We start from the raw sequence: 14,016 nt of genomic DNA, 5'->3' as shown, positions 1-14,016 counted from the left end.
GCAGTTGTATGTATTTTTAGTACTTAAGCCTCCTCTTCTATGTTCAGAAAATAATGTAAGTAAGTTTTTTCAGACATTTGCATAAGCATTATCTTTTCCCCATCTCCATGCTTAGTTTAGCCATCTTTATTCTTATCCAGTGCCATTCACGAACAGGTGGGAGATGATGAAAATAAATGAAATGCACTATTTTAAACTGTGTCTGTTGTATTCAAAACTATATGAAAACACTGAGGCAATTATAAAGGAATTCAGAACAAAGTCAACATTTAGACAGTTTTTTTTTTTTTTTTTTTTTGTAGTCTGTTTACAATGTCCACTTGTTTCATTTTGGTTTAGCTCAGGGAAATAAACTCAGGAGCAATGGAATTGATACATTCTACTTTCACTTTTCCTGCTCCTCATGAAGCAAAACCCACTAATTACTTTGAAGGAATCCACTAACACTTCCACATATATTTAATTTTGCTAAACTTGTATAGAGCTGCCTTAGAGGAAGGGAGAAGAGAGAAAAATGGAGCATTCCTGGAAAGCTGCATTAAGACAGTTGTGTTTCTGCCAATATTCTTAAGGTGCCGAATATATCTGGAAAGAAAAAAAAACACAAAGATATATTACTTACACTTTACTTAATGTATATGCCAATTACTTAAACTTTCCAGACATTTTGATATTAGAGAATGTGTGATTATTTATTCATTCATGCAGTGCACAAGGTAGTTTGCCATTTCCCATTCTCTATACATTAAGCATAGCCATGTAACTTGCTCTGGTCAATGAATCGTGAAAAGAAGATATATATGTCACATCTGGGAGGAAGCTTTAAGAGCTCCTGTACAATTGGTCAGAACCTCTTTTCCTTTGCTGTGGCGACTAGTTCCCAATGTGGAGGTTCTGTTAGCATTGTTCCTGGAGTGAAGAGATGTGGCACAGTTTCTCTCCTTCACTGCAATCCCTTAATCCAAATGGATATGTAGAATGAATGAGAAGTACACTTTTGCTTATTTAGTACATTAAGATTTGGAGGTTAAATTGTTACTATATCATAATCTAACCCAGCCTATGAAAACATTTTTTAGGTTTCTGTATGTTGGATATTTATGAATAATTGTGAGAATTTCATTTCCTAATATGTGTCACTGTTTTTTTGATGTCTGTGTCTTCCCTACCTCTTTGGTCCTATAGAAACCTTTGGTTTCTAATATTTGGAAACTAAATATATATATTTAGTTTACACACCTATGGAGAGAAAGACAGAAAGGTCTCGCTCTTGCTTTGTCACCCAGTCTGGAGTGCAGTGGTGAAATCATAGCCCACTGCAGCCTTGATCTCCTGGGCTCTAGCAATCCCAAGTAGCTGAGACTACAGGTAAGGGCCACCTTACCTGGATAATTTTTATTTTTATTTTTGTAGAGATTGAGGTCTCACTGTGTTGCCCAGGCTAGTCTTGAACTCTTGGACTCAAGCAGTCCTCCTGCCTTGGTCTCCCAAAATGTTGGGATTCCAGGTGTCAGCCGCCACGCCTAGTCTTTAAGTTTTATACAATCATGTATGGATTGTAATATGAATTTGTCATATTTACATTGTGCCCACATTTATTTTGTACTTCATTCATTTATATATCAGTTGGTAACATATTGGTCTAACTTTTCTATGCAATTAGAGTACATACTCCTAAGGAGAAAATGCAACATATAACTAATCTCCATGTATTCTTGTGCAAATTCTAGTAATATACATTTAATGGAATTCAAATCACTTTTTTTCTGAAAAGATAATTGAGATGCTGATGAGTATGACGATGATGATGATAGACATTTCAGGAAGTGATTGTGCTCTAGGAACTTGGATGTTCAGAGCTACTGCAAAGCATTTTGATTTGTGCAGGCAATTTACTGACTATATGTTCTGATATCTGACTACCAGAAATAAGTTTCAAAGTACACAGCTAATAGCATCATAGATTTTTAAAGCGTATACAAATATGAAAGGGTGGGATAATGTGAAGATTAGCAAAGAACATTGTCTTATTAGGGGGAAAATGGTAAATAGCCACATTTTAGATGTTTATTCTTTGATGGGTGTCTTCCTCAGTGAGAATTATTTCTAGGAAGTATATTTTAGTCTTTGGAATAAAACTTTTGCCAACTCATATTGCATTGTCTTTCTATTCTTACAGTATAATTTTATTTTCATTTTTCTGGCATCAGAAAACAGGTCTTAAAGTGAAATTTTTGAATATAATGATAGATCTGGGGGTATTTGAATCAGTTTTGATGCATATTTCCTGCTGATCAAGTGATAAGTTTTGCACTGTTGGTCTCATGAGCTTCTTAAGTGTTCTCATAATATTCCCTAAATTAGTGCTCATATAATTTCATGCAGTATATCTTTTTAATATTGTAGTGTTAGAATGCTTTTACATGGAAATTTAATTTTTGATATTAAAAATAATAGAATATTTTATAATTCTTGGTATATTTATGCTGGAAGCATCTCCATCACTGACGCATATTTTTCCTATACAGATCTATGTAGCACACAGATCTAGATGGCGCTCATAAAATGAATGATGAAAATAAGCAAACAGTGAAAATTACTTATTGTAATTATGGTTAGCATGGTTGGCTTATTTATTCATTTAGCAAATATTCAATAAATATAAGATATTTAATAAATAGCTATATTATAGACATTATGCTAAGCTCTGAATACAGAGATAGAAAAAACATAGTCCCATTTCTTTTTTTCTTTTTTTTTTTTTTGAGATGGAGTCTCGCTGTGTCGCCCAGGTTGGAGTGCAGTGGCGTGATCTCCGCTCACTGCAAGCTCCGCCTCCCAGGTTCACACCATTCTCCTACCTCAGTCTCCCGAGTAGCTGGGACTACAGGCACCCGCCATCATGCCCGGCTAGTTTTTTTGTACTTTTAGAAGAGATGGGGTTTCACCGTGTTAGCCAGGATGGTCTTGATCTCCTGAACATAGTCCCGTTTCTTAAAAGCTCACATCGTAGCCAGGGATATGTACTGACTTTATATAGATACATATTGATTATAGCTTGTGCTGAATGTTTGTTAAAGCAGAGAGATGTGGAAGTGCTGTCGAAACAGAATAAAGAAAGGATTAGTTCTTTGAGAAATTATTTGATAAAAACTAAAGGAAGGAACATGGAGCACATCACTGAAAAAGTGACACTGGAATTGTGCATTTAGTATAATTTTTCATCACTTCAGCCTAATTAATAATATTAAAACTATTGAGGATTTTATTAGGTTGGTGCAAAAGTAATTGCAGTTTTTGCCATTAATACCACCATCTCTATTGTGGATAATTAGAGAGCTTTTCTCTAAAGTAATAGAACTTTTATTCCATGTTCTATGCTTTGGAAATTTGGGAGTTTTAACCTGGGGTAAATGTTTAAAATATTTATCAACAGCAATGGACATTCAGAATGGATGTTGACAATAGAATTAGAAGAGGGTCTGGAAAGTCCCCTACAGTAGCTGTTAACTCTCAATTATATGGTTACGGATGGGCCTCTGCACCTCAATTTTTCATCCTTCAAATATCACTAATACTTGTTTCTTCTTTTAAAATTATACTTTAAGTTCTGGGGTACATGTGCAGAAAATGCAGGTTTTGTTACATAGGTATACACGTGCCATGGTGGTTTGCTGCACCCATCAACCTGTCATCTACATTAGGTATTCTCCTAATGCTATCCCTCCCCTAGCCCCCCAACCCCCGACAGGCCCCAGCATGTGATGTCCCTGTCCATGTGTTCTCATTGTTCAACTCCTACTTATGAGTGAGAACATGCAGTGTTTGGTTTTCTGTTCCTGTGCTAGTTTGCTGAGAACAATGGCTTCCAGCTTCATCCATGTCCCTGCAAAAGACATGAACTCATCCTTTTTCGTGGCTGCATAGTATTCCATGGTGTACACGTGCCACTTTTTTCTTTTTTTGAGACCAAGTCTCACTCTGTCACCAGGCTGGAGTGCAGTGGTGTGATCTTGGCTCACTGCAACCTCCACCTCCTGGGTTCAAATGATTCTCCTGCCTCAGCCTCCCTACTAGCTGGGACCACAGGCACACACCATCATGCCCAGTTAATTTTTTGTATTTTTAGTAGAGATGGGGTTTTACCATGTTGGAGGATGGTCTCGATCTGGTGACCTTGTGATCTGCTGCCTCAGCCTCCCAAAGTGCTGGGATTACAGGTGTGAGCCACTGCACCCGGCCCAATACTTGTTTCTTTCATGTAGGAAATTTGTGAAGATAAAATGAGACAATGTACATAAAGTGGTTGACACAATTAATGGTATGGAGTATGAATATTTAAGAAACATTAGGCATTACAATTTTTAAGAGTAAGAAAGAACAGACCTGATGAAAAATTACAGATATATCTAAAAGTGTGGAACAATTTTCTTCAGGTGGAAAAACTGGGAAAAAAATACTTTCCACAGGAATACTTGAAAGTTGGAAGGAGATGAAGGGATGGCTCTGGAAAAGGCGATTATTTGGAAATTATCTAGGCAAAATACTGACAGTTCTATTTTCGTGGGGGATAATTATTTTATATTATAGCTGTTCCTAATTTCAATGATCATCTCTAGTGATAATGTTAATGAACAACCCTGGAGTGAGATGTCAGTATTTGACTGTGGCTGTTTGCAAACTCTGCTGTGATTATACGCAGTTGTCTAATTGCTTAATTTATTGATGTTTTGCCGACATGGTTTTCAGCAACATTTGTGATTGCAGATAACTAATCATTTCTCTTCAGGCTCATTATCATACGTTTGCATTTGATTTGTCTGATTGCTGCAGGTGGAAACAATAGGTGATGCCTACTGTGTTGCAGCAGGGCTCCACAGAAAAAGCCTCTGCCATGCTAAACCCATTGCTCTGATGGCGTTGAAGATGATGGAACTTTCAGAAGAGGTGCTGACACCTGATGGAAGACCTATTCAGGTAACCCTCCCAACAATCTAGTTTGAGTAGTAAGTGCACCATTAACTGGAGGAGGCAAATAATTCCCTTCCAAGTTCCACTTTTTGTAATTTACAGATCTAGACAAGTTGGGTGCTTAAGGAGGACAAGGAGTGACTAGAGATAACTCATAAATCCAGGAAAAGAACAAATGGAATAGGACCAAGATAGGAAAAGGTTTGTGGAAGGCAAATTACTGTGGAGGAAAGAAAGAGCTAAAAGATTAGGCCCAAGGGAAGAACTTACTGTCAGTGACCAGGTCACCAAATCCAAGCAAGAATGATGATGAGATTTGGAGTTTTAGAGGTAATTCAAGAAGCAAAACACAAAAAAAGCAAGAAAATGGAGGACCTGCACAACTTCCTGTAGATAGTATACAGGTATTCCTTGTGAAACTTCAGACCTCAGAGTTACTTCTGGAGATTTTCTTGTGGCAGAGTTTGAAGATTGCAGCCTAGTAACTGTGAAAACTTTAAAAACAGTGGAAAGTCCAGATCCTGGTGTATTGTACTCTTGGTTCTGATGGTCTGCAATCTGAGGTCTGCCTCTGGGAATGAATGAGGTCATCTACCATATTTCTGCTTGAGCCCAATGATGGATCCCAGAAGTGTCATTACTTTGAAATCAGAAATCTTATATTTGGGGAAGTAAACTTGTATTCAAGTCCACCCTTTTATAACAGCTTACCAGCTAAGAGTTAAGAAAACACGGGGGTGGTGGTGGGGCGCAGGAAATGGCTAAAAATATGAGTACCATTCTAGTTTTGGCGTTATAGCAGATTGGGGACCCTGAACAATCCATCTGATTAAAATTATGAAAATGTTGCGTTAAATATATCAAAAAATATTTTTAAAAAAACTATTAGGCACTTCTCTGAGCTCATAGGAAAAAGAAAAACCTGACAATTACACTATGTGTGTAGATTGAAAAAAAAACGTAATTGGTGAATTGAACTTAAGAGCCCTGTTATTAGCAATGATAGAAGGAAACTAGGAAATACTATTTCCCCCTGGAGGATGCCAACTTCCATCCTATCCTCAAATTATTTCCACAGATTCCATGTGTTGTAAAAAATAAGGTCCTAGTTTGTGGTTGTATTTTTATCTTTTAGTTGTTCTTGATAAGCCAGAAGGTTTAATTTTAATGTTTTAAATGACACATATTTTCTTTTATAATTTGTAAATTTTTGACCTGACTAGTTCACAAAAAATCCTTCCCGACTTAAGTCAGAATTTCCTAATGATAAATTTGCAGTTTTATAGTATGATTTTTTACATTTAACCCACCTGGAAGATAAAGGTTCTTAAAATGAGTAATAACATAATACCAAAAACAAAAGAAAAAAGCCACACACACACACGAAAACAAAGTACTATGGGGAAGAACCAGGGGAAATTATAGATGTGAACAAACTTATCTGGGATGTTTTCAGATATCAAACTTATCAGACATAGAATTAAAATGACAATTTTTAACGTAACTATAAAATAAAAAGAGGAGCTGAAAACTGTGAGAAAGGTACAAGACTTGGGAAAGAATCAGAGGACTTCTAAGCAATCAACATAATGCTTAAGAGAACAAAGTGGACAAGTTTAAAAGCAGATTAGACATAGATGAAGCAAGAATTTGTTCACTAAAAGAACTGAAGAAATTATCAGTAACTAAGTTCAGATATTTAAAAATGGGGAATATGAATAAGAGAATGTAAAATATAAAATATGTGGGAGACAGGGTGGAGAGAGTGGAAAGATGTAATATATATTCAATTGAGGTTCCAAATGGAGGTAACAGAGTGAATACAAAAAAGAGAATTATTTTCAGGAACTATTAAAAGATGTCAGTCAGTACCCACAGTAATCAGTACCCAGACACAGTACTTCCAAAGAATTCTGCAAACGTTAAGCCATAGGAATCCAAAACTAAACCCATCTTAATGAGACTGCAGGGCATCAGAGAAAAAGAGCAATTGATAAATTATAACAGTAACAGGCTGGGCGCGGTGGCTCACGCCTGTAATCCCAGCACTTAGGGAGGCTGAGGGGGTGGATCACAAGGTCAGGAGTTCAAGACCAGCCTGGCCAAGATGGTGAAACCCTGTCTGTACTAAAAATACAAAAAATTAGCCGGGTGTAGTGGCAGGTGTCTGTAATCCCAGCTACTCTGGAGGCTGAGGCAGAGAATTGCTTGAACCCGGGTGGCAGAGGTTGCTGTGAACCGAGTTGCACCATTGCACTCCAGCCTGGGCGACAGAGCGAGACTCCGTCTCAAAAAAAAAAAAATTATAAAAGTGACATTGATTGGTGTGAAAAGGACAAGGTATTCAATAAATGCTTGGGGGACTATTGGCTATTCATGAAGAAAACTAATTGAAATTGGTATTGTACTTGATGAATCTTTATATAAATCAATTCTTGGTGTGGGGAGGTAAATGTAAAAATTCATATTATAAAACTATAAATTTGTCATTAGAAAATTTTGACAAGTAGGGAAGGATTTTTTGTGAACTCATCAGGTCAAAAATTTGCAAATCATAATATAAAAGTTTAGAGCATTAAAATTAAAACCTTCCTGTTAAGAAGAACTAAAAAATTAAAATACAACTACAAACTAGGAGAATATTTTTTGTGACACATGTAATCAATAAGTATCTAGTTAACCTTGTCGGTAATCAAATTAATAGAAATTTACAACACTATCATATAGCATTTCTCCCTACTAGTTTGACACAACTTTGAAAGTCTGACAGTGCCACTGTTGGTGAGGATCTGTAGCAGCAGGAAATCATACCCATAGCTAGTGGAAGTATAAATGGTACAATTTACTTGGCATTACCTGGTAAAGTTTAACTTTTGCATGTCCTACAACACAGCATTTCGTCTCCTAGATGTTTACACATGTACAAGGGAAGTACTTGTGCACGTGTAGAAAAAGTCACACACAAGAATAGTTTTTGTAATAGTCTGAAACTCCAGCTAATTCAAAGATCCATCAACAGTGGGATAGATACTGTGATATATTTATGCCTTGGTATACCATATAGTTGGGAATATGAATGACCTCAGCTACTGACATCAACATGGATGAATGTCAAAAACATAATCTTGAACAAAAGTCATTAAAGAATGCTGTAGTATTATTCCACTTAACTAAAGTTTAAAACTGGAAAAATGGAAACAATTCTATTTAGAAATACCTGCATTGATGGCAAAAAGTGTAAAAAAAAAAAGGGAATGATTAATACAAAATTCAAGCTGGTGCTTATCTCTGAGGGAAAGATGATGGGAAGTAAGACGATGCAATAGGGAAAATAAACATAGTATAAAATTTTTTTGTTACTCTTCTTTAATATGCACTTATATGTTCATATTTAACCATTTAAAAGTGGAAAGAGAGTTTTCTAACCACTCCTATCAGAGTTTTAATGATGAAAAGCGTTAAAAATAAAAATCTAGTTTAAGTTCCCTCAGGGCATAATTATTGAGTTATTCAAATATATGAATAGTACTTCTGCCACTGCCAGGAAAACAAACAAAAGAAATACTGTCTCAGATTTGCTGCACACTGCAAATATAAACATTCCAGATTGAACTAATCAGTTCTTAAATTTTCAAGACTACCAGCTGCACAGGCTTCTCATTTGGGATTGTTTTTGATGTTGGATTTTCTTTTATGGAGAGTATGTTTGTATTGAATTTAGCATTGTCATAGTACAGTTAAATTACCCGAGAACAAAACCAGGGAATTGTGTTTTACAGTGTGTTCATCAATATTTTCATTTGTGGGATTTAATATTAGCTATTTCTTATGAATCAGATAGTCTTATTAAATCAGAAGAGGAAATGTCCATAAAGATTTAATAAGAATGCAGAAAGAGAATTCAAAATAATAAACCACCTTAGTAATTTTAGTTTTGTTACTAATTTATAGTATTTGCATGATTTGGGATTATTTTTCAGCATATTAATTTGATTTTAAATTGCCTTCTAGCTTGGTGCTGTGGGAACATTTCCAAACTTATTGAGAGAATCTTTTATTATAAAACTGTTGGGGTGTTGTAGTAGAGTTGATATGTGATAGCTTAGTGTTTACCTCAAATTATGTAAGTTTTTAGGTGATTTAAATTACAAGTTATTATAATTGCAATAATTGACTAAAACTGAAACCAGACTTTGAAAAGTAAATTGATAATTTGTATGTGGTTTTATGAACCTTTAAGGCATCCTGTAATGAGGGGAAATAGGAGCCAAAATTGTCATATACAATTGCTTGGAAATGATTGGTAATGCCCTTGACTCACTAATTGTAAAACTGCCTGCATTTATGTTTTTTTAATTTTGAAAATAACCAGAGAATGTAGCATTTTGTTTTTTCAGTTTATAAATACTCAAGTAAATTATCATTCAATAAGTACTCTAATGAAACTCAGAGGCTACTTCTAGACTATATCTATAAAGCATCCATAAGTATGGTCTATCTATACAATACATTCTGAAAAATCAGTTCATGTTGACTTTAATTAGAACTGCTTTTATAAAAAGTAATTAGAACTTTTTCACCCTGGATCAATATGGTATTTCTTCTGCTGGCTGAAAATATGGAAGAACAGCATTATGACTATTTCCTTTTTATTCTTCTCAAGGGAGAATCTGATTTTCTTTTTTTTTTTCCCTCGAGACACAGGGTCTTGCTCTGTTGTCCAGGCTGGAGTGCAGTGGCACCATCACAGCTTACTACAGCCTCAACCTCCTGTGCTCAAGGGATCCTCCCAACTCAGTCTCTAAAGTAGCTGGGACCACAAACATGGAACCACACCTATTTAAAAAAATTTTTTTAGTAGAGATGGGGGTCTCCCTATGTTGCCCAGGCTGGTCGTGAACTCCTGGCCTCAAGCAGTCCTCCTGCCTCAGCCTCCCAAAATGTTGGGATTACAGGCATGAGCCACCATGCCAGGACTGAATTTTTACATTTTAAACAGTAGACAATTGAAAAGTAAAATTATATTTATATTCTCTCTTCCTTGTTTGCACTAGCAAACTGTGAATTCACTAGAAAAATGTATTACTTTACACTGTTCTCTAATCTAGTGAACCCAAAGGTATTTTGAATAGTTTTTAGTGCTCACTGGCTAACTTGTACTAATAGTTTAACCACACTTTGATTAAAATAACCAAATATTTATTACTGCCTATGATTTATTCCTTCTTTAAAAAACACTGTTGATAGGGAAAGGGAAGTTGGGTCAAGGATTAACTAGAAAATGTGCCTAGGGTATATGAGAAAGACAAATAGCATTTTCACGATTTAAGGCTTTTGAAGAATATTGAGTATGTCCAAATGTCTTTTAATTCTGTACTTAGTTTGAAAACTATTTTCATTAAATTTTATCTCATAGGCATACAAATTCAAATTTTCTTCATTAGTTCAAAGACAGTGCATTTTATATAATGAGGCAAGTGTGGAGGAAACATTGTGAACTAGAGTTAAACAATGTGTAATCATGTTGTAATACTAATGTGTTTAGCAATCTCAATTGCAAATCAGGGAAATGCTATGAGAAAAAGACTCATAGCATTTCCCTGATTTGCAATTGAGATTGCTAAACACATTAGTATTACTGACTGGTGCAAAAGCAGGAATATTAATGTACAATTTACATGTATTGTAACACAGTAAATTATAGCTCCTTAAGCTTCAACTTTTAATGAGCTTACAAGATTTTTTGAGATTATGCAATAATTATTCTCTAATTAATTTTTAATTTTTAAATAGTTTTTGCTATTTGCAAAGGAAACCTGATGTTATTTTAATATTTGGAGGGATTTGGGTTTTGGAAATATTGCAATATTTAATTAACCCTATCAGATTTCAGCCTGAGACTGTATTTAGGAAAAAAGAAAAGCCAATTACAGTTGGCACTCCATATCCATGAGTTCTGCATCCTCTGATTCAGCCAACTGTGGGTCAAAATGTAGGTAGGCCAGTGATAGTTGCTTCAGTACTGAACATGTATAGACATTTTTTCCTTGTCATTCTCTAAATAATACAGCATAACAACTATTTACTCATTATTTACAACATGTTACATATTATAAGTAATCTACAGAGGATTTAAAGATTTAAAGTATGTGGTAGGATGTCCATAGGTTATATGCATATACAACACTACTTAATATAAGGGCTGCAAGTCTCTTACATTACTTATAATACCTAACAAAAAGTAAATGCTATATAAATCATTGTAATACTATATCATTTTGTTTGTAGTTTTAATTGTTGAATTATTTTTGTTTGTTTATATTTCAATTTTATTTTTTTAATGCCATATTTTTAATCCACAGTTGGTTGAACATGCAGATGTGAAATCTGTGGATACACAGGGTCGACTGTATTTGGTAACCTAATTAATTTTCTAAGATTCTTTGATAATTATTTATTTATAAAACTCAAATTAGTACTTTTTAATCGCATTTAGATTAAAATCATATAAGGAGAAAAACCTAAGGGGTCAGAAAAAACTACATAGGCATTATATAAAATTACTGTTAAGATACTGATCCCAGTTATCCTCATTTCTCATGTTTATCAATTAGAAGTATTTAAATTTGCTTTTAATCTCCTAGATAATACATACAGTAGCAGTTTTCATAAGTCACTGTTCTATTGTAACAATATGGAAAAATACTATATAATATTACTGGTGAAACTTACGACTAGATATATTTTCCGATAGATTTATCATTCTGCATAGTAAATTTATTTGGAACTATAAATTTGTTTGTTTTTAAAAAGTATTTATTTAAAGTATTAATATTTGTGAGTGTACCAGCAAAGTTATGAGTCTCTTCTGTAGTTTGCTTCCTTTTAATAATCAATGCCTCATTCTATATACTCTCCTTAGATCTATTTTCTAACTTGCCAATACTTCCCTCAGTTGGTTGTAAAAATTATTTATTAAACTCATCCACTTGATGCTTAAATGCTGATTATAGCAGTTTATAGTGTTTTGCAGTTCCATTTATCTGACAAAATTTTTCATACTGTTTTTATTTATTTTCTTGAATAAATCATCTGTAATGATTATAAATGCTTCTCCTGGTAAGTCAGTCTCTAGAACTCCTGCAGTCTATTACATCATTTGTTCTTTCACTTAATTTTCAGTCATGTTACTTGTTTCCTGTGTGACTAATTACACTTTTTTTTGTTTGAGTGCTGGAGATTGTATATAAAATATTATAGAAATAATTTAAGACTTAGGGTGATTTTGCAGGGAAATTTTAGTGTGCTTCTTGAAAGAGACTAGGGGCTCTAGCAGTCAGCGATCAGGAGATTTAAAGCTGGGTTTTGGTCTCTGTGAGGACCTGTCTACTTCTGGTTCACCTCTATGTTTTGGTATTACCCTTATACTTGTGGTCATGGTCCCATCTCAAAGTGGGGAGGGCTTTCTAACGTCTTTGCCCTAGGAATTCTTAGGCTCCAGTTTATGTTCCCTTAGCCCTGGCTGTCAAAAATGCTGCTCAGCTTCTCAATCTTTCCATTACATTTTCTGGAGCCAGAAGATGCCCATAGGATAAAAGCACCGCCAAGTTTACTGTTCACTTCTCAGGTTTATCTTCTGCCATATCTTGGTACAAAAATTTTTCATTAGTTTGTTAGCTGACCAGCATAGGGTAATGCAAATGATATAACCTGCTATTTTATATGTATATATGCTAAGTTTCAAAATAATTCTGTGAAGGAAGTATTGCTATTATTTCCAGTTTGTAAATGAAGAAAATAAGCATAAAAAATAGTTAATCAGAGCTTCTAATATATATACTGTGTATACATTAAATAAAAGCATGTTAAATAACATTTATATTGTCAAATCTTCCTATTGCCTTGAATATTCCATTAAAGTTAGACTTTTCATGGCTTTAGTCTTCAAGAAATTTAAATGTATGTTAGATGTCCTCTTTGAAAAAGTAGAAATAAGTTCTCTATTTTAAAGGTATTCCATCCAAAAATAAAATAATTTGTTTTTAAATTAGAAAGTAAGAGACATTCTAGCTGCATGTGGTGGTGGTGGTGGGGCATACCTGTAGTCCCAGATACTCGAGAAGCTGAGGAGGGAGGATTGCTTTAATCCAGGAGTTAGACACCAGCCTGTGCTGGACAGCATAACAATACCTTGTCTAGAAAGAGAGAGAGAGAGATTGGGATTGATTAAATTCAGTTATGTGAAAAAAATGAGTGTTATTTCTATCATTTTGTAAACTGCAATCACTGGCCAGATTGGGTGGGGGATGTATTAGTCATGATGCTCTGCTTTTTTTTCTATATTTTCCCCTTGTTTATTGTTTGTTGTGGATTGTAATGCAGAAGCTACATATTTAAACGTTTTATATTTACATTATTTCATAGGGTAGTCATTGAATTTAAAGATTAGGTCATATTCTATTTAATTATTTTTATTTATTGAGCACATTTGTTTTAAGCATAGAATTACTCTTCTGGCATGATGCTATAGTGCTGAACTTTAATACACAAATTTATTTATAGACAAATCTACTTATTGAGCACATTATTTGTTTTAATTATAGAATTACTCTTCTGACATGATGCTGTAATGCTGAACTTTAATAGACAGAGCATCCTTAATGCCTTACAATTCCTCCATAAGATATCAGCATAATGATTTAAAACACAATATTGTATCTGTGATGTGTATGTCAATGAGACAGAATTCCACTGCTAGTTTATTTTAGCTTTTATCTGTAATCATGAAAGATTCCAATTGTATATAATCACAGAATTTTAATCATATTTTCAGACTATAAAATAGTCTATCAGGCATACATTTCTAAAAATGCTAGTCTTACTGAAAAGTTTTATTATGATATTTGTCAAACAGATTTCCCAAGCAGTCTTTTTGTGAATATATTTGCATATTTATGCTACAAGAAAGAATAGTTAATAAGTTAGTGAAAGGAAAAACAAAATCGAGTGATGGAAAAAAAGCTAAACTGATTCACATGAAACTGT

General features: G+C 34.3%; 1 protein-coding gene across 3 annotated transcripts in view; it reads left to right on the top strand.

Moving 5' to 3' along the window:
- The window catches only part of GUCY1A2 (guanylate cyclase 1 soluble subunit alpha 2), a 365,900-nt gene that overhangs the window by 255,637 nt on the left and 96,247 nt on the right, over nt 1–14,016 (top strand). For 2 of the 3 annotated variants that reach the window (XM_055272968.2, XM_055272971.2), the window contains exons 6-7: nt 4,834–4,977; nt 11,334–11,387. In XM_055272968.2, the coding sequence (XP_055128943.1) occupies nt 4,834–4,977; nt 11,334–11,387 (198 nt within the window). The remainder of the gene's footprint in view (nt 1–4,833; nt 4,978–11,333; nt 11,388–14,016) is intronic. The other variant, XM_055272969.2, reaches the window with a different exon arrangement.

Source organism: Symphalangus syndactylus, chromosome 3, assembly GCF_028878055.3.
Source record: "Symphalangus syndactylus isolate Jambi chromosome 3, NHGRI_mSymSyn1-v2.1_pri, whole genome shotgun sequence".
Classification (NCBI taxonomy): Eukaryota; Metazoa; Chordata; class Mammalia; order Primates; family Hylobatidae; genus Symphalangus; species Symphalangus syndactylus.
The sequence above is the reverse complement of the archived record's forward strand: the minus strand, read 5'-3'. Positions and strand labels throughout refer to the sequence as shown.